General features: G+C 44.1%; 2 protein-coding genes across 5 annotated transcripts; one reads left to right on the top strand and one right to left on the bottom strand.

Annotated features, from left to right (window-relative positions):
• Positions 1-424: 424 nt before the first annotated feature.
• CCNA2 (cyclin A2) lies at positions 425-9,568 on the top strand. Its single transcript, XM_037897139.2, has 8 exons — positions 425-821; positions 1,501-1,753; positions 4,227-4,339; positions 4,921-5,144; positions 6,074-6,278; positions 7,716-7,829; positions 8,662-8,795; positions 9,276-9,568. The coding sequence occupies exons 1-8, from the start codon at positions 675-677 to the stop codon at positions 9,325-9,327; spliced, it is 1,242 nt and encodes a 413-aa protein (XP_037753067.1). The 5' UTR covers positions 425-674; the 3' UTR covers positions 9,328-9,568.
• Positions 5,045-24,743, bottom strand: EXOSC9 (exosome component 9). Of its 4 annotated transcripts, none has more exons than XM_037897135.2 (12): positions 24,276-24,636; positions 24,007-24,101; positions 23,022-23,141; positions 22,802-22,904; positions 21,800-21,937; positions 21,243-21,325; positions 20,765-20,897; positions 19,889-19,977; positions 18,926-19,072; positions 15,383-15,570; positions 14,610-14,691; positions 5,045-5,346 (listed from the first exon to the last, which is right to left on the bottom strand). In XM_037897135.2, the coding sequence occupies exons 1-12, from the start codon at positions 24,339-24,341 to the stop codon at positions 5,190-5,192; spliced, it is 1,401 nt and encodes a 466-aa protein (XP_037753063.1). In that variant the 5' UTR covers positions 24,342-24,636; the 3' UTR covers positions 5,045-5,189. The 4 variants fall into 4 exon arrangements, with proteins under 4 accessions (XP_037753063.1, XP_037753066.1, XP_037753065.1 ...); XM_037897137.2 differs by lacking the exon at positions 5,045-5,346 and adding an exon at positions 9,720-11,135 and having other exon boundaries at positions 24,276-24,434; XM_037897136.2 differs by lacking the exon at positions 5,045-5,346 and adding an exon at positions 13,375-13,660 and having other exon boundaries at positions 24,276-24,743.
• Between the last annotated feature and the right edge of the window lie 209 nt (positions 24,744-24,952).

Here is a 24,952-nt window from a genome sequence, read left to right as displayed (position 1 = left end):
TAAGAAAGTGGAAAAAAAAAAAAAAAAAAAAAAGATGATAGTGATGGAGCCTCCAGGCTCAAATTCACCTCGCTCCTTCATTCACAAATGCGGGATTACAAGACTTGAGACCGCAGAAACCTATGAGGTTAAAGGCATTAATCCCGTGCCGTGAGCCTCCCACCGAGACCACTGGGGGGTTGCCTCACTGGTCTGGGTTTGCTCTGCTTTACAGGAGAGGCGCGCGCCCCGACGCCCTAGGCGCCAGCGCCTTTTTCACCCTACCGCCACGTGCCCGAGGGTTTGCGGGATCGGGGCCTTGCGCTCCTACCGCGGCGCCGTCAGCCTGGCGGCGCAGCGCCCCAAGAGGCAGCGCTCCCCCACCCTGCCCCTGCGCCGTGCCTGCCCCTCGCGCTGTTCCCTCCCGCCCCGCCCACGCCGACTCATCGCGCAGCGCGTTTGGCCCCCGCGGGGTGCCGTAGGCGGTGTGACGTACGGCCCTGGGTTCCCCATTGGCGGATTCAATAGTCGCGGGCTACTTGAACGGTGGGAGCGGAGCGGGCTGGAGGAGCTGCCCGTAGCGCGAGCCCCCTCTCTCCCGGGCACCCCAGTAGCGCGGCGCCGGGTGCCTGCCGAGCTCCCACCCCGGTGCAGGCGGCTGCCGAGCCCCGCACGAGCCCCCCGGCGCTGGGACGATGCTGACGGGCGCCGCTGACCCGGAGCAGGAGAACCAGGAGAATGTGCCCCCCAGCGGCAAAGCGCGGCCGCCCGCCGCCGCCCTCGGGGCCCGCCCGGTGCTGGCGCTGCTGCGGGGCAACCAGCGCCGCCCGACCCAGCAGCAGGCAAGGCGGGCGCTGCACGGTGGGGCTGCCGGGCGGGGGAGCTACGGGCTGGGGCTCTGGTGCTGGCTGTGCCCGCGTCAGCCCTATCGCTTCTAGGGACGGGCGGGCGCGTCTACACCGGGGCGCTGCAGCCTCCGGGACCGGCTCCTGTGCCTGGGGCCCCGGCTCTCGCACCCCGCAGCGTGAGCAGCCGCCCGGCGTCCGCCATCTTAGGGCCGCGCTTCCCTCCGCTGCGCCCCGCGGAGCAATGAGCGGGCCCGGCGGCAACGAGCTGTCAGCAGCCGACCGGGGGAGCTGGCTCCTGCTGGGCTGGGGCTGCGGAGCTCGGGCTGGGATGGGCGGGGAGCCTAGCCAGCAGTGCGCCAGCATCGCCGAGAGCCGGGCAGCCTCCGCGGCTCCTGCTTAGGCTGAGCACCTGGGAGCGCGGGCCTCCGCGCGCAGGCCGGGCACATGGCGGTGGCTCTTCGCTAGCAGGAGAGAGGGGGCTGACTGCTCAGGCACGACGTGACTAGCTCGGAATAACGCCGGGGCCTCCATGGACAGCCCTAAGTCGCGATGGAAACCACCGGGCGTTAGGCTGCGATGGAAATGTGGCGCGTCTGTGCTCCCTTGGGCTCCGGAGCCCCGTTGGATGAAAGGAGGGCTCCATGGAAACACTAATGGCAAACTCTTATTCTAGGCTGCTCTTGCTCACGCACCCTGGAGTATTAATGATGAAAACTATGGCAAGGTTCCAGCTGGGAAAGCGGGTAACAAACAACCTGCTTTTGCCATCCATATGGATGAGCCTGATGGGGAGAGACGAAAGAAGCAAGTGATTCCTAAAAAGGCTGTGTCCCATGAAGGGGTCCTAGGCTTAAATACAGCTGTAACGTCATTAGGAGACAGAAAACCCTTGGCACCCATAGAAAATCCAATGGATCTTAGTTTTGGTAAGTATGTTAGTTACCAACAGAAAATGGTGTATAAAGCATAGCTTATGTCTTTGAAATTGATATGCCCAATTCAGTACTGGATTGTCATATAGGCTGCTTCATACAATACTACAGCAGTTTAATTGGGTACTACATAAATTTAATTGGGGCTGAAAGTTACAGATCTGTAGTCTTATCAAACACAAAGTATTGTAACAAGAATACTAGACTTAAATCTCTCCAAGATTCCTAATGCATTTGTCGGTTCCTATTGAGCCATGGTTCTCAACCTATTTACTATTGTGGGCTGTATATGCAGCTCTCTCCTGAAATGTGGGCCACATCCATCCACACACACAATATATATATTACTGGTATGGCCCTGATGTCTCATGGGCAGCAGCTGTGTCCTGATTGGGTTGGGGGTTGAGAACCACTGCTGTTGGGGGCGAGTCACTAACCTATCCTCATCTAAAGCTCTCTTCTCTAGTGCCTGCCCACTGCCCTGGGGAGGATCCACTAGACCCAAGTGTCAAAAGATTACAGGGACAACAAATGAAAAAACGGGGACCAGGAGTGAGGGTTATGGGTTCAGAAGCAGGGATCCAGAGGGGGACACTGATCAGAGAACCCCAGAAAGTGTCCACTGCACCTTATACACATTTGTCTAGCTGATCCATGATGTATTCACTTGGTTTTTCTGAAGTGAACATTTTTCCCACTATGCTCCTGTCACTGACCTGATACCACAGGCAATGATTCAGTAAACTAAGTTAGCAAAATGCTAGTAGAAACTGGATGCAGGTATCTTTAAATTGCACTTCCAATCTCAACCTCAACTGGATTATCATAAGTAACTTATCACAAATAGAGATTAGATATTCTAAATCTTGGATCAGAGCAGTACCCACAGGGAAGTGTCAGTCTCTGCTGTGATCTTTCCATAAATAATGGAAAACTAATACCTTCCTGTAAAGGTCCAGTTTGAGTGATTTAGGGTTGTTTAGAAGACCTCCCAAATCTAAAGGAGTACTTGTAGCACCTTAGAGACTCTAAGGTGCCAGAAGTACTCCTTTTCTTTTTGTGAATACAGACTAATACAGCTGCTACTCTGAAACCTCCCACATCTAGAGGCTTTTGGAGAGGACATAGATTGAGTTGGTACACTGGGCTAATCCTGAAGCTACTCTATTTCTTCCCGATGCTTCCTCCCTGTGAATTACCAAAGCTATTTTCAAGCAATAGCTCTGCTTTGCCCAATAATTGCCATATTTGTGTGTGCCCTTACCCTTCTCAGTCCCACTGTGGCTCATGAGTAACTGGTATGTTTGAACCCTGCCACCTTATACCTCATTGGAGGGCGTTGTGGATTGCAGGGAGACACAAACCACTCTAGAGCTCTGCTCCTGGATACAGTCTTGGAGGCTGAGGGGAAGAGGAGCAGAGTGTTTAACTCCAGGCATAGTCTCTGCAGAGACTGGAACGCTCTTAGCTCAGAGGCTACTGATAGGGTAGTGCCTCTAGCTTCTGCTGTCTCCAGATGTGAGTACAAGAGCTGGGAGCGCCAAACTCACTCTGAAAATAAGTGCTTCAAAATGCTTGAATTCATTTAGGGGTGGGAGGGCCCTCTATTACTACAGAGGGATGTGGAGGTCAGGGGTTATTGTGAAGGCAAGTGTGGGGCAACACAAACTGCTGTTATGTTGCAGTCTTGCTCCATTCTGTATTGACTCGATGTGTATGCACAGGTACATCACAACATGCCATTTATTAAACACATGACTGAATATAACAATACTAATAATTCTATAGTTCCTTTTTTACATTTTTGTCTAAAGTCTAATCCAATTTCCAGAACTAGAATCTACAATGTAATTCCTTAATCCTCTCTCCCTGCCCCCCGTCCAAGTATTAAATGGATCTAGAGTAGGTTAATTTGCATAACTTATATGGTAGCCTGTAGATTCCTAAAATAATGACAGTGGGATATTAACTACAGTTTGTCTAACATTCTGCACATGTAAATGCTTCTGCGGAAGGACCATATCAGTAGCCTAGTTTTGTAGCTCTGGCAACTAATTAATCCACATTGTGAAAATCTACCTCCATGTTAGAGCAACCTCTAAACTCACTGATCAAAGGCTTCAGCTTACTCTAAATCAGCACAGAACTTTAATTTTTATTTTAACATGGTAACACAAGGTGACTTCTCCTGATTGTCAGGTTAGAGTTTGCCATTGCGTTCCCTTTCCCTTGGAACGTTGATAAGAGATTCCTGAAGAACAAATGTGTCTAGTTCCCAGTGATGGGAATGAAGTTTGATAAAACTGCAAACTGATGACATTCTGGTCTCCCTGGACAGCTGCAGCCTTGGTGCCTCAAATGCATAAACTGAACCCAGTTTTAGTGTAATCATTAGTCTCTTGTAAATGTGTGGGCTGACAACTCTATAAACTTAAAATAATGTGGCTACTATCTTGAATTTGTTTAGATTCTCCAAGTATTATGGATATATCGGTAACTCAAGAAGTGGAAGAAAAAGTAAATGTTAACCAGGTGCCAGACTATATTGAAGACATCTATACGTACCTTAGGGAAATGGAGGTAAGAGGCCATAAATATGCCCTTAGAACTAGAAGCGTTTAGTCTAATTTCTAGACAGAATGAGTAAATCTTATGCAGTGTTAAAGCTAGTACAGTGACAGAATTAGCAACTTATAGCCTGAGAAAGGAAGACCTAGATAGACCATGGAATCCTTTCCTGATGAAACTGCTAAACCCTTCTCAAATTATACTAAAACTGGCTAGATAATCCACTAAACACAAAATAGAGAACAAGCCCATACTGGCTGGACAATGGACCTGGTGACCTAAGACCTTTAATATCTAAACTAGATTCTACTTTAGATGTAGTACAAACTCCCTGGATTCTTATCTGTGGTAGATTTTTGGTCCATCAGAAGAAAAACATAATGATCACACTGGGTCACACCAATGGTCCATCTAGCATGGTATCTGACAGTGGTCAATACCAGGTTCTTCAGAGGGAATGAACAGAACAGGTAATCATAAAGTGATCCATTCCTAGCTTCTGGCAAACCAAGGCTAGGGAACAGCCTCACCTCTTTGCAAGATTCAAATGCTAATTGAATCTCTTACGTACACAATCACAACTGTCTTAACAGGTAAAATGCAAGCCTAAAGTGGGTTACATGAAGAAGCAGCCTGATATAACAAACAATATGCGAGCTATTCTTGTGGACTGGCTGGTGGAAGTTGGAGAAGAATATAAATTACAGAATGAAACTCTGCACTTAGCTGTAAACTACATTGATAGATTTCTTTCTTCAATGTCTGTGCTGAGAGGGAAGCTTCAGCTTGTGGGGACTGCAGCTATGCTGCTAGCATCGTAAGTTTAAACTGGCATCCATTGCTTTTCAACTATTAGAACTTGCTAACCTTTCCTGTAGGTGTCCAGCAGGTAAATCTCAGGGCTGTATTTTTTTCTCAGCTGTAGAAAAGAGCTGGGGATGGTGGCACAACTTAGTGAATCCTTCCTTCTCCAAGAAGACTCAGGAGGCCTAGATTCACATCTGGCATTCTCATATGGGCTTTAAAAAAAAAAAAAACCCTGACATTTGCAAGCCCAACATGGAATGTGGCTTCTGTCTTTATCTGAGTTCATGTAATTAATACTTAAAGGCTTTTTAAAAGCCTTTTTCTCAGGGTACAGCTACGCTACCTGCCAGCTCGGCAGGTAGCGATCGATCTATCGGGATCAATTTATCGCATCTACACTAGATGTGATAAAGCGATCTCTGATAGCTCTTCTGTCGACTCCTGTACTCCACGGTGGCAAGAGGCGGAAGCGGAGTCAACAGGGGAGCGGCGGCAGATCAGCTATTCTTGTAGCTAACGTTGTGTATCTTAGGTCAATTTCTTTCTCTTCTCCCCCTGTGTGGCGCGGCCCCCCGCAGTGTAGACCAGGCCTACGGGTCCATATGGCTGATAACATGGAAAGGCAACTTTAGTCAAATTTTGAGCATGACTTAGTTTGAGATTCTTGGAAATACAGTAACTAGGAGTACTTTTTTGGTACTAAAAATCACATTACTATCAATAGCGTACTGGGAAGAATTGCTTAAAGGTTTCAGTATAACATCTAGACCGCCAAAGTGACTTAATGTAGCAACCAGCAGAGTTTCTAGGAAGGTATAGTTCTCAGCCATCTCCCAAACTGCAGTCAGATTTGGCAAACATGATTCTACTAAACACAAGAGACTAATAGACATGCTCTTTACCTGTATCTGCCAGTTCACTGTTTCTTTCAAACTGCAGGAAGTTTGAAGAAATCTACCCGCCTGAAGTAGCAGAGTTTGTTTACATCACAGATGATACCTACACCAAGAAACAGGTCCTAAGGATGGAGCACTTAGTGTTGAAAGTCTTGTCATTTGACTTGGCAGCTCCAACAATAAACCAGTTCCTCACTCAGTACTTCCTACACCAGCAGACCAATGTTAAAGTGGAGAATTTATCAATGGTAAGTATGGATTTGGAGTTACCAGATCTTTCTGGTTGCATTAGGCTCAGTACTTGTGGAGCTTGCAGGCTTCCTGTCCTCTTTCACGGGAGAAAAGAGGGGATGTGCCAATTGTAATAAGCTTCTGAAGAACTGAAATTTAGAACTGGCAGGCTGAGAACAGCAGCTTTGCTTCCTGCCTGGTTTCTAGAGGTTGCAGCTGGCACTCTATTCTAGTGGTGAGCCTGTAGCACTACAGTGAGAATTGGCTATAAAAGATGGCCTTTACCACTTGTCACAAAGTGTTCAAATACTGGTTCAGCCTTGGCTGAAAGGGACATAAATTCAATGGATTAACTACAGTAAACTAAAATGTAAAGCTTATTACAGGATCTCAGGAAGACTTACTATAGTCTACTTTGTAAATGTGGTGGTCTCCAACACTGGCTCCTTCAGGCTCATTCTAGACTAGCAGTGGGCAAACATTTTGGTCCAAGAGCCACATCTGGGTGGGGGAAATGTTCATGGCCCTGCATGCAGTAGGCCTGGGGTTGGGGTCTGGGAGGGGGTGCAGTGTGCAGCAACGGGCTCAGGGCAGGAGGTTGGGGTGCAGGAGGGGTTCCAGCTGGGCACTGCTTACTGGAGAGGCTGTGGGGTGGCAGCAGGGTTATGGCAGACTCCCCGCCTGCCCTGGCCCCATGCCATGCTGCTCCCAGAAGTGTCTGGCACCATCTCCCTGTGAGAGGGCTCAATGCACTGCCCTCACCTGCAGGCACTGCCCTGGCAGCTCCCATTGGCCGCAGTTCCCTGTTCCCGGACAATGGGAGCTGCAGGGGGCTGTGCCTGTAGATGAAGGCAATGCATGGAGCCCTCTGCACCGCCACCCACCCTACAGGGGCCACAGGGATGTGGTGCTGACCACTTCCGGGAGCGGCGTGGGGCCGGCCTGCCTGCCTCACCACAGCGGTGGCAGTCCTGCAGGCTGGATCCAAAGCCCTGACAGGTTGGATCCAGCCCATGGTCTGTAGTTTACCCACCCCTGTTCTACACCAATATTTGACTAAATCCTAGTTGAGATTAAAAGTGTTCTTTTCAAGTCCTCACTGTTCTGATGTAAAACTAAACTCTCCCTTGGGACACAGGTAGCAGCTATGCAAGTACACTCAAAATATTTTGAAATATATGAAGTGGAATAACATAGGAACAAGTGTAGAACCAAACACTACTTTTTTTTATCTGAGACTCTTTCCTTTGAATATTAAAAGCTATATTTATATGGCTGCAAAAATTAGATGCTTGTCTTTGTGTCTGGAAAGCTCTAAATCCTTAAACATTGTACTGAAGGCCACTTAACAAATAGTGTTGGAGTACACTTAAACTAGTAAGGAAGATGCTTAGACTGTAACTATCTTGTATTGGTGGTTGCCGAACGATTAGAAGCTATGACTTTCTTTACAGTATCTGGGGGAGCTGAGTCTAATTGATGCTGACCCATACTTGAAATACTTGCCATCACTTACTGCTGCTGCAGCATTTCATCTAGCAAGCTACACAATCACTGGACAAACCTGGGTATGTAGAACAAGTAGCTTTAGAAAAGTCTCCTTTGTTTATAAGTAAACAGCCTTAAATACAGCAAATAGCACACCCTCAACCTGATATAAGATCAAAACCTATTCTTGGCTAGCAATCATAATTTCTAAAGAACAGCTCATACAGAAAGTTGCAGTCTTATTTTAATTGTCCTTAGTCAGAACTCAGTAATGGTTTCTACACTAGACCTTTGACTATATTCCAAAACCAGCAAGCTTCTAACAGTGAGTAACTCCCTAGAGGAGAACCTAAGTACCTTACAGAATATGGGTGGGGGGGGGTTTGAGACACCTCTTAGTGCTATCTCCAGTACCCCCTCCTCCTAAAGGCTACCTCTTGCAGGAACACTCAAATACTGTTTCAGTAAAGAAAGTTCTTCTGCCTTAACTACTTGGAAGCACATAGAGGAAAGGACCACTACTGGAAGAACAAACTGCTATGTCTTAGAGCCTAGCACAGTTAAGATGGATGATTGGAGTTTTTGTCTAAGTAGTTATAGATCAGTGGGTGAGGGTATAAAATGGAAGGTTACATGCAGCTGAAGATTCTTTGGCAGTTCCAGCTTGATATTTTCAGTTTTTTGTAAAGTGCATTGACATAACACTAACAGCAGCTTACTACTTTGCTGAGTAATCATGCATTCTGCTAGTACCTCTTTCTACTTGCAGGTGGAGACATGAAATATCCATGGTCTAGAATAGCATGAAGTATAGCTTTTTTGTCTTGTATTCAAAGTGTGGGGAAATACTGTAAAGTAACTGGTCAGATTAATATGCCATATTTTCCATCAATTTGTTTTCCCTTTCTTCAGCCTGAATCTCTGTCCAAAATGACAGGATATACCCTTGAAAGCCTTAAGCCTTGTCTCATGGACCTCCACAAGACCTACCTCAGAGCAGCACAACACACACAACAGTCCATTAGAGAGAAATACAAGAGTACAAAGTAAGTACCCACTTCTGTGGGTAAACTCCAATACATACCTTGAATTTAAGATAAGCAGGCTAGCTATCCTACTCTCTTGTGTCAGCGCACACAAGACTGGAAGTCTCTTTGCTTTTTTTGGATCCAGGCATGACTCCTTTCAGTGATTTGGCTGCTGTATGCTCATATAATGAGCTAATAACTACAACAGATGGTGTCCTGACTTGCAACTCAAGATGTAGTCTCAGTCCAGAAATTGAGACTGATAGCAGGAATTGCTTGAAGGTCAATAGCTGACCATTATGTCCCTTCTAGCCCTAAAAATCTAGTAAAAAAATGAGTTTTAAACCTATTAAGTGTTTGATTTAATATGGTCTGCCCCATTACAGACATGCTAGTTTACAAACTGTTAATGCTGTATTCTATCTTTGTAATATAATCCCTTCAGCAGAGATCCATTCTAACATGACTGACTACATCTGATACCCTTTTCTCCTTCAGGTACCATGGAGTATCGCTCATTGATCCACCAGAGACGCTAAATTTATTGTAACAATCAAGAGACTCTTAAAAAATGTGTATTATACTTGCAAACGATGTACAGTTTTAACTCTGGTAAATATTTTAGATGTCTTACAATCATTTCAGAATAATACCACATGTGGTGTAACTTGAAATTATGAAGTTTAGTTTTATATGGTTTTAATGTAAATCTTTTTGTACATGCAATCTTGTTCTAAATATTTAGCTGGAGCTCTTTTATAAAGCTGTTCTGTTCAAGTATTGTGAATTAACCATGAAGGTGAACTGTTAATGTTTGTTCTAAAACTACTAGAATGTCCAATTAAGGAGCAGTACATAAAATAGGGATTTTAACTTTTGGAGTGACTGAAAGGCCAAGTTCAACTCGAGTTCTGAACAAATGACAAACTTGACAACTGTATCAACACAAGATGCTACTAAGGTTTAATTTCACCTGAATTTAGATCAAATCTTTAGCTTAACTGTCATACCCCTAGAACTTTATATATAATATAAAAACCACTTTGAAGAAATTCAACTGACTTTAGTAGCTGGCAGGATTTAATAGGACTTGCTTCAAAAGCAGGCTTTCCAATTTTAGTGCTCAAACTATCATTAAGTAGTGGTCTCCAAAGCAGCCATCAGATAGCTAGAACTACAACTGCTGAAGTCTCCTCTTGTGTGAACAGAAATGGCATCTAACTTGTAGCTATTTTCTAGTCTAAGTGATGCTGCATGAACTTTTACTAGCATTTTTTAGTAAAACTTCAGTTTCTCTAAAAGCTTCCCTAGAGTCAACCCTCCATTACTACAGCTCTACCTCCCACTTGCTTTCCTAGCAGGGTGGTGGCAAACTACAGCAGGGAAAGTGGCCACTAGCACTACACCCTCCACAGGGGGAAGAGAATTATACAGCTGACCACCACAGCCTGAGCCATGCATGGATGGGTTATAGCTAGAGTGACACCGAATTCAGAACAGACCATTTGGGCAGGCTTTTATGCAGTGGAAATCTTACACAGTCAGTAGTCAGGTTTTAATTGGTCTTCTGCTTAAGTTGTAGCACTCTGCCAATAATGAGGTAGTTAAACTTTTTACAGTTAAATCAAACTGACCTGTCTCCTGTAAACTTGTATAAGCACAGTATATCTTGAGCAGTGTTTAAAAGTGTAAAGCAGGAACAGGGTTTAAAGGGAAATCTGCAAGTCTGGCAAATAAACATCCTGTACTAAAGCTGATGGCAGTGGTCTTGCTTATCTTAAGCTGCATTGATCACTGTAGCTGACTTGTAACCAGTGTGATATCACTGATTCCAACCCAAAAGTGGGACTGCTTTTTTTTTTCTTCCCATAAAGCAGGACTTAACTGTTTCTAAACTTAGCCCAAGACACCAAGAAATGTATCTTCTTGGTCAAGCTAACTAATAGGAGTGAAAGCAAATTCCTTTCTGAATCTAACATGGCATTTTACCTTGTTTAAACTATAGCTTAACTGTGACATCTAATCCAAAACTGACAACTGCCCCACTGGTCATCTTGACCTAAATTATGTTCTAACTCATTCCAATTGTTTAAATATGGAACAGCTAGCTTCCTATACCAAGCAAAACCATTCTCTTTGACCCTATGAGTCTGACTATGCAGGCCTGGCCATGAAATGCATTCTGGTCTGGAAAGACAGGTACGAAGCTGCTTGGGTGGCCTGCTCCTAAGCTTGACTGAATCAACTGATTAAGGTACGGGTGAAGGGTGGCATGGGTAAGGGAAGTGAAGGGCAGGCTTGGTGCCATGAATTTCCTTTCAGCTTCCCCAGGGGTGCTTGACCATACCTCCACTGGACCTATGGAAAGGGGGAGACCATTAATGACCCTCCAAAGATTAACAGGCTAAAGTCTTTACCACAAGTTTGGAAAGAAGTCCATGTACACACTGTTCCAGCACCATGAATCCTAATTACTGTATCACCACCAGCCTTAACTTTCATATACTGTTTTTGAAATGTTCTAAAATATGCTCATAATTTTATATCCTTTTATCTTTGGTTTAGGAGTGGCTTTAGCTCAGGGTTCCTGAGCTAACTGCTTGTGTTTTTTCCTAAAGGTTCTTCTAGGATATAGATAACTTTTTCAATGTTGGATTGAAAAAAATGACTGGTATTATACCTCACTAAAGCTGCTAGATTTGATAGTGTGTATATAGGCAAGCAGCACATCCTCTAAATTTTTTGTGTGCACATTAGTGGTACAATATAGGTAACCTTAAAGCTACATGAAAAGCAGTTTAACAATCTTGTCTTTTGAGAAATGTTACTATGCCTGTCTGCTTCCTATTATACTGCTTTTTATGGCAACAAAACTGCTGCACTACCCCCCCCCCCCCCCATGCTATAGGGTACTAATACACCCCTTTACTCATGTGAGTGGATGCCTTAAGCCTGTTGTCAAGATTGAGGGACCTCTAATATTAAAGAGCACAGCTCTGTTCATGGTATATCTCTTCCCCCTTTACTTCATAATCTCATCTCTATTACCCCTTATTCTTTTCCCTTAAAGTCCTAACATTTCTCTGTAAAGTTCCCAGCATCTTCTGTCCTTTTACCTCAGCTATAATGCACACAAGGTTGCACTACTAGGCCAAATCTTTCCCTGAGGCAAAAGCAGATTGTGCTGTACAGCAAACAGTAGCTTGTTTGTACAGCCTTTCACAGAACCAGGTCCAGTTGCAGGTTTTTCCTCAACAGAAAAGGTCAACACAATGTAGCCTAGAGATTGGAAGAAGTGAGGGAACAAGATCCCTGCAAGGAGAATGCTAGATCACTGTAAAGATCAAGTAAACTTTACACAGAGACAAGACAGGGTATGAACCACAGCAATATATATATTTACAATAGTGCCCTATGTTGACTTAAGTGAAAACTTCACTTGCAGCATCTGTAAAACACTGAGTTTGGACCTATTCATATATTTTACACTTGTCATTTCTTCCCCCTTTAAAAAAAAATCTGAAACTGCAAATAAACATGTTGGTGTTCCTTTTAAGAACAACATTATTCCCTAAGAGGCACGTAAAGAGCTCTGCCAAGAAGCACTTTTTGCTAAGTTTTAAAGTTACAGGGGCAAAATTAAATTCTCAGTTTTACTATATATAACTTATGAACACATGAAATAAGATGTAAGTTATTTCTACTCTCCTCTTGTATGGATTTTCCTGTTTCGTCTATTTCATCTTCTAATATGTCTCATGAAGCAGTTGAGATTAACTTGTCTGATGCTATTGCATAGATCCTTCTTCCTACTTTGTCTCAGTAAGTTCTAGTGTTATAGGATAGTTCTTTTTAGACTTAGAGTTTAAGTAGTATTCCTTAATTTTCATGAAACATGGTTAAACTGATATTTGTTTAAAAATAAACATTAACAAAGACTACAGGCAGTCTCTTAATTTCTTATTTCAGAGTAGCAGCCGTGTTAGTCTGTATTCGCAAAAAAGAGGAGGAGGATGTGTGGCACTTTAGAGACTGACATTTATTTGAGCATAAGCTTTCGTGAGCTACAGCTCACTTCATCCAATGCATTCATTATTTTCCACTGAATGCATCCGATGAAGTGAGCTGGAGCTCACGAAAGCTTATGCTCAAATTTGTCTCTAAGGCACAAGTACTCCTTTTCTTAATTTCTTACAATTTACACAGGAGGAATGTTTTTAGGCTGAGATGCCTGAGTCATGTTCTTGGTAAAGACAACAAAGGAGCTGCTTTGTCTACAGCACCTATCTCTTGCAGACATGAGGCCTAATTCACTCTCAATTCCACTGCAACTAATTCTATTGATGTGAAGAGGTACTGGATGAAGCTTATGCTTAGATTGAACAGAAAATCAAACCATGCCAATCCAGAACCTTAATACTTAGAAATGTAGATTTGCACTGCCTTAAAATGAAGTTAAAAGGCTTTGAGAAGATGCTCTTATGAGATGGAAGTGTAAATATTTACAGATGTTTTTGCTCATAGTTTTAATGTGCAATTCAAGAGTTTGCTTACATATTTAGTTACCACCCTATTATACCTTCTACTCAAATGCTGACACTTTTGAATGTTTAATTTATTGCAAGACAAATGTACACTATTATATAAAAAAATATACAGAGAAGTAGATCTAAGTTTCAGAAATGGGGGGGGGGGGAAGGAAAACTGATCTACAAAAATACATTCAGTAGCTTAATATACAGAGTAAGTATGTCTCATTTAAGTATTAATCTATACAATTATTTTGAAGGGAACATGACTAATGAGTCGCTCTCTTCTTTTTTCTCTTTTTGTTAAATGCTTTCTTATTTGAAGAATTTTCTTGTTTTGCGCTGGTTTGAGTTCTGTGAACAAACAACATTTAACCTAAAATAAGGCAGCTTAATAAAAGACTGAGTGGCTAGACTGGTGTTCCCTGCAAGTCAAGCCCCAAGTCATAAAGGTTTTCAAGATCTCAGCTCTATACATGATCAACCTACCACAATCCAATCGTGTTTTACCTGTAACAGGGTTTAAAGAAAACTAAGGGAAAGCCCCATCCAAACTGCAAACAACCTCTGCAACACAAATCCACATTTAACAGACAAGTTAGAGCAGACTACCTTTCTAGATACCATCATTTCTATTGGCATTGAGTTGCATGGTTCTTATAAAGAAGGGAATAAATCTGTTCTAAAAATAATACAAGCTCCTGTTGCATTAGTAGTTAGAGCTGGGAAATGTGGACTCTATCCTATTCACTGGGCAGAATCCACTGCAGCACACCTGAGGAGTAGGGTAGGAGGCTCTAATCCACCCTTTTGCTACCACAGGGTAACTCAGAACATCCAAATATCAGATTTAAATTGCACCAGCTGGAGCAGTCCCATAGGCACTGCTTTATCAGGTGCTGATTAGCCCAAACACTGGATGCTTTGGCCTTACCCCATATGTGGGAGGTGGCATAGTCTCTGCCCTGAATCAGCAGGTTCAGCTCTATCTTTTTATTCAGTTTGTACAATAGCTAGCACAATGGGCTCCTGGTTCATGACAAGGACTCAGGCACTACAGTAATACAAGTAAATACACTATCCCTAGATTCCCCAACATTAAGAGACTCCTTGGCTGCTCCCTTAGGCAGTGCAAAGAACCAAGAACAGGCTGAGGATCTGGCCCCATTATCTGAGAGCAATGTTTTCCTTGACAAGCGTAGGCACAAGGAAGTATACCGTACTTGCTGAAACTATTCCTTGTCTCAACACAGTATGCTGTTTTAAAGATTTTTTTCCCCTTTAACTACATAGTTGTGGTTACCGTGTTTTCTTCGGCCTCTCCTCTGGTTCCAGAATGACAACTTCCTCCTCTTCACTGTCAGACAGTACAATTGTGTCATCACCTTACAAACAAACAAGAGAAAACTGTTATTTATATTACCGTAAAACCTGAGTGTTTTGTACATCACATTTCTGTAAGTATAAATCATTACTCCACACCTAGAGACATTTTAACGCACAGGGGATATGTTTTGTCACTCTAGTGTGCAACTCAAGGGCCAGAATCACCCTTCAAGCACAGTAACTTTAAAACAACTGATACTTTATTTTAGCTGTTATAAACTCAACACTTTTATAAGAGTGGCTGAGTTTGGTTTAGTATTCTGCTGCCTCTGCCACATCTCTCAACAGTAGGTAGAGGACAGAGCACCAAGACCATTCTCATTGGTTTGTCTGGTATTTTGCTTTCATTAGATACTGACATAATGGCAACAGGCACAAAACAAAGCAGGTCCTTTCCCCAAAAGCACCTTTCTTTGTTACTTTCTGGTCCCTACTAATTCCCCAGTGTAGGGTTTCCCTCTTGTAAAAACTCCACCCTCTACTCCCAGCATGTCTTTCTGGTGTTGGATATTTAAATTTGGCAGATGTAAGCCATAACAGCTCTAAAGTGGTCATTTTGCAGTTGACAGCCGCATCTTCCTGCTTGCAAGTCCCCTTCTTACTGCTAAGGAGAGGACACAGCTTCAAATACACCAGAATTAATACATGAACGGTGTTTTCGGTAATGCTACATTTAAAGCAGATACTAACCCTTCTTAGTTTTCCTCACAACATTTCTCTCTTCCATTTCCATTTTCTGACACTCTGAGGTGGTGGCATCATCACTGTTACCTTCCTCTTCCTCCTCTCTCTCAGATTCTTCAAGGTCTCCCCAGGAATTCTCTATCCCCTCCCCAATTTGGGCCATCCCAGGCATCCTCAGTACTGGTTTGGCAAAACTGAGCTAATTAAGAAAAATCCATAAATTGCCAGAATTCTTATTTTTACTCTCATTGCACAGCATGTTAAACTTTCCAAATAATTTATCTAGTTCAAGTACATAAACAATCTGTGGTGAGTACCAAGGGCTGAGCACGTGATGTGAAGAAATTCATTTGAGCAAAATGGCAAGTCAGTGTTCTCTTGAACAGCTAATAAAGTAAAAATGCCTAACGTATGCACAATGGATGAGACAACTGATCACCTACACAGCTGAGCACCACATTGCCAGGCAGAACTTAGCTGGGTTCATCTTTTTGCTGCCTGTGCTGCAGAACTCATCTCCCCTAGAAGGGTCTCACGTTGCCATTGAGTGATTCCCCTTTTCTACAGCCGTGGAATAGAAATTAATAATGCCACATGGAGCTGCACTGAACCTTCCTTAGCTGAAGGATTCAGAGGCATTAGGGGAGTAATGGAAAAGGGAGGCAGAGAAGGATTCTGGCAGAAAACCCACACACTCCTGATCAACATGCTATACTATGAATTCCTCTACTGGGATAGGTTTCAGAGTAACAGCTGTGTTAGTCTGTATTCGCAAAAAGAAAAGGAGTACTTGTGGCACCTTAGAGACTAACCAATTTATTTGAGCATAAGCTTTCGTGAGCTACAGCTCACTTCATCGGATGCATACTGTGGAAAGTGTAGAAGATCTTTTTATACACAAAGCATGAAAAAATACCTCCCCCCACCCCACTCTCCCACTGGCAATTGCCCATCTAAAGTGACCACTCTCCTTACAATGTGTATGATAATCAAGTTGGCCTTTTCCAGCACAAATCCAGGGTTTAACAAGAATGTCGGGGGGGGGGGGGGGGAACAAGGGGAAATAGGCTTGAATAGAGACTGGGAGTGGCTAAGTCATTATGCAAGGTAACCTAAGTTAATTGTATCCAATTTGCAAATGAATTCCAATTCAGCAGTCTCTCGCTGGAGTCTGGATTTGAAGTTTTTTTGTTGTAATATCGCAACTTTCATACCTGTAATCGCGTGACCAGAGAGATTGAAGTGTTCTCCGACTGGTTTATGAATGTTATAATTCTTGACATCTGATTTGTGTGCATTTATTCTTTTACGTAGAGACTATCCAGTTTGGCCAATGTACATGGCAGAGGGGCATTGCTGGCACATGATGGCATATATCACATTGGTGGATGTGCAAGTGAACGAGCCTCTGATAGTGTGGCTGATGTTATTAGGCCCTGTGATGGTGTCCCCTGAATAGATATGTGGGCACAGTTGGCAACGGGCTTTGTTGCAAGGATAGGTTCCTGGGTTAGTGGTTCTGTTGTGTGGTATGTGGTTGCTGGTGAGTATTTGCTTCAGGTTGGGGGGCTGTCTGTAGGCAAGGACTGGCCTGTCTCCCAAGATTTGAGAGAGTGTTGGGTCATCCTTCAGGATAGGTTGTAGATCCTTATTAATGCGTTGGAGGGGTTTTAGTTGGGGGCTGAAGGTGACGGCTAGTGGCGTTCTGTTATTTTCTTTGTTAGGCCTGTCCTGTAGTAGGTGACTTCTGGGAACTCTTCTGGCTCTATCAATCTGTTTCTTCACTTCCGCAGGTGGGTAGTGTAGTTGTAAGAATGCTTGATAGAGATCTTGTAGGTGTTTGTCTCTGTCTGAGGGGTTGGAGCAAACGCGGTTGTATCGCAGAGCTTGGCTGTAGACGATGGATCGTGTGGTGTGGTCAGGGTGAAAGCTGGAGGCATGTAGGTAGGAATAGCGGTCAGTAGGTTTCCGGTATAGGGTGGTGTTTATGTGACCATCGTTTATTAGCACCGTAGTGTCCAGGAAGTGGATCTCTTGTGTGGACTGGACCAGGCTGAGGTTGATGGTGGGATGGAAATTGTTGAAATCATGGTGCAATTCCTCAAGGGCTTCTTTTCCATGGGTCCAGATGATGAAGATGTCATCAATATAGCGCAAGTAGACTAGGGGCGTTAGGGGACGAGAGCTGAGGAAGCGTTGTTTTAAGTCAGCCATAAAAATGTTGGCATACTGTGGGGCCATGCGGGTACCCATAGCAGTGCCGCTGATTTGAAGGTATACATTGTCCCCAAATGTAAAATAGTTATGGGTAAGGACAAAGTCACAAAGTTCAGCCACCAGGTTAGCCGTGACATTATCGGGGACAGTGTTCTTGACGGCTTGTAGTCCATCTGTGTGTGGAATGTTGGTGTAGAGGGCTTCTACATCCATAGTGGCTAGGATGGTGTTATCAGGAAGATCACCGATGGATTGTAGTTTCCTCAGGAAGTCAGTGGTGTCTCGAAGGTAGCTGGGAGTGCTGGTAGCGTAGGGCCTGAGGAGGGAGTCTACATAGCCAGACAATCCTGCTGTCAGGGTGCCAATGCCTGAGGTGATAGGGCACCCAGGATTTCCCGGTTTATGGATCTTGGGTAGTAGAAAGAATATCCCAGGTCGGGATTCCAGGGGTGTGTCTGTGCGGATTTGATCTTGTGCTTTTTCAGGGAGTTTCTTGAGCAAATGCTGTAGTTTCTTTTGGTAACTCTCAATGGGATCAGAGGGTAATGGCTTGTAGAAAGTGGTGTTGGAGAGCTGCCGAGCAGCCTCTTGTTCATATTCCGACCTATTCATGATGACAACAGCACCTCCTTTGTCAGCCTTTTTGATTATGATGTCAGAGTTGTTTCTGAGGCTGTGGATGGCATTGTGTTCTGCACGGCTGAGGTTATGGGGCAAGTGATGCTGCATACAGACATGAAAGTTGAGATATTACAACAAAAAAACTTCAAATCCAGACTCCAGCGAGAGACTGCTGAATTGGAATTCATTTGCAAATTGGATACAATTAACTTGGGCTTGAATAGAGACTGGGAGTGGCTAAGTCATTATGCAAGGTAACCTTGTTTTTTCCTACCCCCCCAAGACGTTCTTGTTAAACCCTGGATTTGTGCTGGAAATGGCCCAACTTGATTATCATACACATTGTAAGGAGAGTGATCACTTTAGATGGGCAATTGCCAGCGGGAGAGTGGGGTGGGGGGAGGTATTTTTTCATGCTTTGTGTGTATAAAAAGATCTTCTACACTTTCCACAGTATGCATCCGATGAAGTGAGCTGTAGCTCACGAAAGCTTATGCTCAAATAAATTGGATAGTCTCTAAGGTGCCACAAAGTACTCCTTTTCTTTCTACTGCGATACACTTTCTATAAATAAAAGAAGATATAGATGATTATGATGTAGTCATAGCCTTCAAAGAAACGAGAAACTCAAGATGTATTGCGTGATTCAGAAAGCTTTAAACAGTGAGATATCACTGTCTTCTCACTAAAGTGATACAGTAGAAAAGATACACATCTGAAGGAGAGTCAGCCTTGGTGATGATTTCTTCAGCTTGCTCTTCCACATCTTTAGTATCAACAGGAGCTCTTTCCATTTTAAAGGCAGAGATCTTTTGATCTGGTATAGACTCTGCAAAGCCAAACTTTCCACCTTCTTTCCTATTTATTAAATAAATACAAAAATTATATTTTAAGACATTTTACATTTCAAAAAGTCATGTTAGAGAGAGTTCAGTTATATACAGAGATGTGATTTACAACAGCAACACTAAAAAAAACAGGTTAGCTGTTTAAACTGTTAAGTCAGTGGTTCTCAAACTTTTGTACTGGTGAACCCTTTCACACAGCAAGCCTCTAAGTGTGACCCCCCCCCTATAAATTAAAAAACACTTTTTAATATACTTAACACCATTATAAATGCTGGAGGCAAAGCGGGGTTTGGGGTAGGGGCTGAGAGTTCACGACCCCGCTATGTAATAACTTCATGACCTGAGGGGTCCCGACCCCCAGTTTGAGAACCCCTGTGTTAAGTTAAACAATACAGAAAATTTGTTCCTGTTTTAGATCAGGCACAAAAACTGAACTGAGAAGGCCAAGTTTTCCCTAGTTGTGGTCTCAGTCACCTGAGAACAGCAATCCTTTTTTGAATGTGGCTGTTTTATTAGTATCATGCCATCTTCTTTAAACAACTAAGCTTTTCTTTTTCCAACTTTATTCTCTCCCCTCCTCCCCAAGGTTTCCCACAGTAGTTGTTTTGCATCATGCATCAAATACAATTGGCTTGAGAGTGTCAATACAATCATCTCTTCAGAGAAAACAGAACTATTAGCTGAGTCTGAGTATAACACCACTTATTGAAGACCATCAGTTGCACAGCTTCTCTTCCTGTGAGTGGAGTCTCTGAAAAACAGTACAAGAATAATGTGACCCCACCAACGTATTAACTTCCAATACATTGCATTTTAACAATCTCACCTAACTTTCCGGTCATTCTCCAAGGCCTTTTGAATTAGCTCTGTGATCTCTGCTACTTTAACACCAGTTATTTTACTGCATCTCAGAACCTGTTTGTAGTAAATAATAATTTATTATCATGCAATTAAAATAAACATAACTTTATACTTAATTTAAGTGAAAACGTACTTTTTTTTGTACTGCTAGATGCTAATGACCTATGAATGATGTCTCAGTCAGGAAGTTCAAATGGAACCTTCCCCACAAACCTTTAGCTAAGAATTTGTTTGATAGAGGAAATATGCTTTATACCTAGTTAGTTTAACCTGAGCAGTCTGTCATATGTTATATATTGTATGCACAGATTTATACTGAAACTACCAAATTCATTAATAATTAGAAAAAGAGCTACGTGCCATCTTAAGAATGAAAAAGACTTCCAATATTATTATTGGGCTTAAGAAAAAAAGTTTAGTTTCATTTCAGATTAAAGTGACAAATATTTCAAGACTAGCGGCTACACAAATACCAACAGAGGAGCATTGGAATCTGGCAGCAATAAGTTATTTGTTATAGTCAAGAATATTTGTTATAGTCAAGAAACACGTTTATATTTAGAAAGACTTATAAATACCACTTGGAAATTTTAAGAGATTGCTCTCCCAATTACCTTAAACTCCATTCAAGAAGTACAGAGTATGAGACCAAACATTTGGAGTTTAGATCATCCCCCCAAAGTACTGTCATGTTAACATTTCCTATCCAGTTTTCTATGGAATCAGACAGACAGAGAGATACCATTCTTCTCTCACATCAAAACACTACTAGATGGTTCAATATTACAATACTTCAAGAAGTTTATACCAGAGAGAATGACTCAAAGAAAATGCCATTTACCTGATCTTTTAACAGCATAATCCCTCCACTGGACTGGATAGTACAAATCTCACGATGTTTATTCATGGCAATCACTAGGAGGCCATCCATTACACGTTCCTCTCGTTCACTGGGATCCACCAACAAATAGGTCCTGAAAACCATTGTTGAATAGGACACAATAGTTAAGGGTAACCTGCTTGCCTGAAACTTTAAGGGCAGGAGACAAATTACACAAACAAGCTTCATGGTTTTGGGGATGAGTATACCCAAGGAGATCGATTTCATAAGCGTACATTTTTATGAAAAGTCTACGGAAATTTCATGTTACACACTGCAGCATGAAGAGGAACACCTCTTCTTCACACCTTCTCATTTCAGATAAAGCTAGTTCACTAGTGCATTTTGTTAACATGGCTATTTATGGAAATGTATGTTTTTATTCCAGTTCTGCAGAAACTGGTAGATGATTTAAGTCAGTGCCATAACAGAAACTTACCCTTGCTGGAAAAAGGCAAAACTGACACAGATAGGCATGTGATGGATACTCAAAGGGACAGGATCACGTTCCTCAGGGGTATACTGAAAATATAAATAGTCAAGGTGGAAATTTGTTACTTACCCAATTCCATATATAATTTAAAAGAAAATACTAAGATAAAAAGTAAGAAAAGCCTATCATCTAAAAATTCAACACGACTTGATTCGCTCTCTTTTTAAAATGTTATTTCCTATTAATATTACCTAAGTAACTGTACTGTACCCATTTTTGTGCCACTTGACCCCTTCCAGTTTGGCTGAGAAGTACAAAAAAGTGCTAAAAAGGTCATCCTTATTTAATTTCTTAATGTTTAGTCTCTCAAATTGAAAATCAGTAACTGTATACTATACATATTGATAAAAACAAATGGATCTATTCCTATCCCTTGATATTTTAAGTAGCTCTACCTCTAAAACTTAACTTGTCTCTGTTGACAAAGATCCATTTGACATAGAGCAGCAATCAATGAAATTTTAATTTCAATAATCCCACCACTTTCACCTCATCCTACTCACCAAAGTTACTTCCTCTCCTTGCACAGATACATCTGGTCTACGGAAGTGACACAAAGCCACTATTGCTGCTATACTTGCAGCATCAATAATGTTTCCATCATGATTCAACAAATGCAGGTCCACACGAATTTGCCACACCTGGGAGGGGGTGGGGGTCGGGGGGAAAAAACAACATGAAAATTCACTAAACTGTAGTCCTGGTAACTTGTATGGATTTTCCAACATCTTTTCAAAATAGCTTTTTACTATTCATGTTGAAGGTAAGTATAATTCAGTTCTTGATCATCAAAAATTATGATGATGAAAATTGAATAAATCCAAACAGAGACAGTATCTCTTTTCAACACTATTAATTTGTGATGAAGAAAATAAAACTGAAGTATGATTTCAGCCCTGATCCTGTAAACCAGGGATTCTCAAACATCACTGCACTGCGACCCCCTTCTGACAAGGAAAATTACTACACGACCCCAGCCGAAGCCTGAGCCGCACCGCCCCAGGTGGTGGGGCCAATGCCAAAGCCCAAGCCCCACTGCCCTGGGTGAGGAAGCCAAAGCCAAAGCCCAAGGGCTTCAGCCCCAGGCAAGGGACCTGTAACCTGAGCCTTGCTCCCTGGGCAGTGGTGCTCAAGCTTCAGCTTCAGCCCTGGGAAGTAGGGCTCGAGCTTCGGCTCTGGCCTGAGATCCCAGCAAGTCTAAGCCAGCCCTGGTGACCCCATTAAAAATGGGGTTGTGATCCACTTTGGGGTCCCAACCCACAGTTTGAGAACTGCTGCTGTAAACATTCATACATATGATTAGCGTTAGCATGTACATAGCCCATTGACTATAAAGGGACTATGCACAATCTTAAAGTTAAACACATCTATGTTTGGACAGCTGGAACCTTGGCCTTTTAAAATAAAATCAGGATTATTGGTCCTCAAAGACAGACTGACCTCTAAATGCAACATATTAATCCCCTAGTATTAAAGACCTTTTGATTTCATAGCGTTTTTCACACCTTTACACCAGCAACAACACAGAGAGATTCAGTGTCTATACATTTTGAGTTTCTTAGGCATCTTTCTAGTAGTCGATTCAGTTTCACCAAAAGGTCAGATTGCCTGGAAAAAACAAGAGATTGGGTACATTTTAGTTGTCAGTTATTAATAAGTCTGAAACTATGAAACTGAATAGCTTTCCTTATGCCATCCTTGCCTGTAGCCACTGAAGAGACATACCTGCCAGGCTCAAAAGCTGGTGCAGCCATTGGGGAGAGCTCAAGATTAAAGAAAAGTATACCCTCTGTAGCTCGATTTAGCTTTGGGGAAACAAGTTCACATGAAACCTGTCCAAGGACTCTGCAAAAGAAACCCCCCCACAAACCCCAAAAGACTTCAGTATGGGTGACAAAAACAACTTTAACATTAAAGCAACTTACACTTCAATTTTACTAAAAAGAAACGGAGTGCTAGTGGCACCTTAGAGACTAACCAATTTATTTGAGCATAAGCTTTCGTGAGCTACAGCTCACTTCATCGGACGCTGTAGCTCACGAAAGCTTATGCTCAAATAAATTGGTTAGTCTCTAAGGTGCCACAAGTACTCCGTTTCTTTTTGCGAATACAGACTAACACGGCTGCTACTCTGAAACCTTCAATTTTACTGCGCATCTCCAGTTTATTACAACTTCTTCATATATAGGACTTGGTTATACAGATAAAATGACAGTCACTAACAGGAAATAAGCAGAATCTAGACGTTAAAGCACAGGTCAGAAGTTCAAATTTCTTGCAGTTTATTCCCAATTCTACCACTGTGGGAGCTCTAAAAATTTACTTGTGTCTACTTCAGTTCCCCCAGCCTATAGAAGAGAGATACCATCTACTTCCCAAGGGTGTTGCGAGGCTTAATTTGAGATCCTTGGATGGGGGAAATTAATAAATTGCCAACATCCAGGGCTTGGACATAAAGATCCGCTCATCGGCAGCTTTCCACGCTGTACCTATCAACACCTCAAGGGAGGCCAACCTCTATCTGTTTTCCTCAGCGCCAACCCTCCCCCCCATCGCTACCGTCCTCCTGCAGGCTGCCACGGTGCATCCGCACCCCGCGGGCAGAGGGCAATCGGGGCCGCTCCGGCAGGGCCAGGACGCGGCGGCTGTGGGGAGACACGAGGTACCGCCACGAGCCACACGGTGAGGGGTGGGGGGCTCCCCGCGGTACCTGGTCCTCCCCAGCTCCACGATGCAGCAGCCGTAGTCGGCGCCGAAGGAGATCCGCACGTTCCTGTAGTCGTAGCTCTGCCGCCCGTCCAAGCGCTGCAAAGCCGAGAGCAGAGTCACTACCCGTGCGGGGCAGCCCCGGGCCCGGCCCGCAGGGAGGGGTGGGGGCCCGCGCGGGGCCCGCCCGCGCTCCCGCGGGAGGAGGCCCGGCCGGTGGCGGCGCTGTGGGGGAGGGGAAAGCGGGGGTGGGGGGGGGTCTCGGTCTCGTACCTTCCGCTCCTCGATGGCGCGCAGCAGGAAGCGCCGCTCGCAGTTGGACAGCGGCGTCTCCTTCATGCTGGCGGGGCCTCGCGATCTGGGGCCCTCTCCGCGCGCGCCCCTGGAACGTCATCAAGCGGCGCCGCTGCGGCCAGAGAGTGCGCAGGCGCGAGGGTTGGACTCCTCCCGTCGCTGCCGCAGGGACAGGGAGCTGCTCGGGTGGGGCGGGGGCCGGAATCCAAGAGCCGGTGAGCGGGGGCAGCGTCCCGGCGCCAGCGGAAGTTCAGAGTCTTCCGAGGGTTGCCAACGTTTTGTTGGCACAAACTGAAACACCCTTGTCCCGCCCGTCCTCCGAGGGCCCCGCCCGCACTCACTGCCTCCCCCCTCACTCCCTCGCTCATTTTCACCAGGCTGGCTCAGGGAGGTGGGGTGCGGGGAGGGGTGCACGCTCTGGGGTGGGGTCAGAAATGAGTTCGGGGTGCGGCAGGAGGCTCCGGCCTGAGGCTATGGGTTGGGATGCAGGAGGGGCTGACGGCTCTGGGCTAGGGCCATGGATGAGGGGTGCTGGCGGGTGGAGCCACGAGGTTCAGAGTATGGGAGGGGGTTCTGGGCTGAGGCAGGGGGTTGGGGTGCAGGGGGGCAAGAGCTCTGGTGAGGGGCCAGGAATGAGGGATTTGGGGTGCAGGAGG

The sequence above is a fragment of the Chelonia mydas genome, chromosome 4 (genome assembly GCF_015237465.2).
Source record: "Chelonia mydas isolate rCheMyd1 chromosome 4, rCheMyd1.pri.v2, whole genome shotgun sequence".
Taxonomy (NCBI): Eukaryota; Metazoa; Chordata; order Testudines; family Cheloniidae; genus Chelonia; species Chelonia mydas.
Note: the sequence above shows the minus strand (reverse complement) of the source record. Positions and strands in the feature narration are given on the sequence as shown.

What these genes read in the sequence shown, in the direction of transcription:
- EXOSC9 (XM_037897135.2), bottom strand. Translation starts at nt 24,341, where the DNA reads ATGAAGGAGACGCCGCTGTCCAACTGCGAGCGGCGCTTCCTGCTGCGC. An exon ending in GCTGACTCTCCTTCAGATGT is followed by an intron (nt 15,571 to 18,925) that starts GTATCTTTTCTA and finishes TAATTAGCTCAG; the next exon opens with TTTTGCCAAACCAGTACTGA. An exon ending in GAGAGGCCGAAGAAAACACG is followed by an intron (nt 5,347 to 14,609) that starts GTAACCACAACT and finishes TTTTTTTTAAAG; the next exon opens with CCCATATGAGAATGCCAGAT.
- CCNA2 (XM_037897139.2), top strand. Translation starts at nt 675, where the DNA reads ATGCTGACGGGCGCCGCTGACCCGGAGCAGGAGAACCAGGAGAATGTG. An exon ending in TCCAATGGATCTTAGTTTTG is followed by an intron (nt 1,754 to 4,226) that starts GTAAGTATGTTA and finishes GAATTTGTTTAG; the next exon opens with ATTCTCCAAGTATTATGGAT. An exon ending in GCAGCTATGCTGCTAGCATC is followed by an intron (nt 5,145 to 6,073) that starts GTAAGTTTAAAC and finishes TTCAAACTGCAG; the next exon opens with GAAGTTTGAAGAAATCTACC.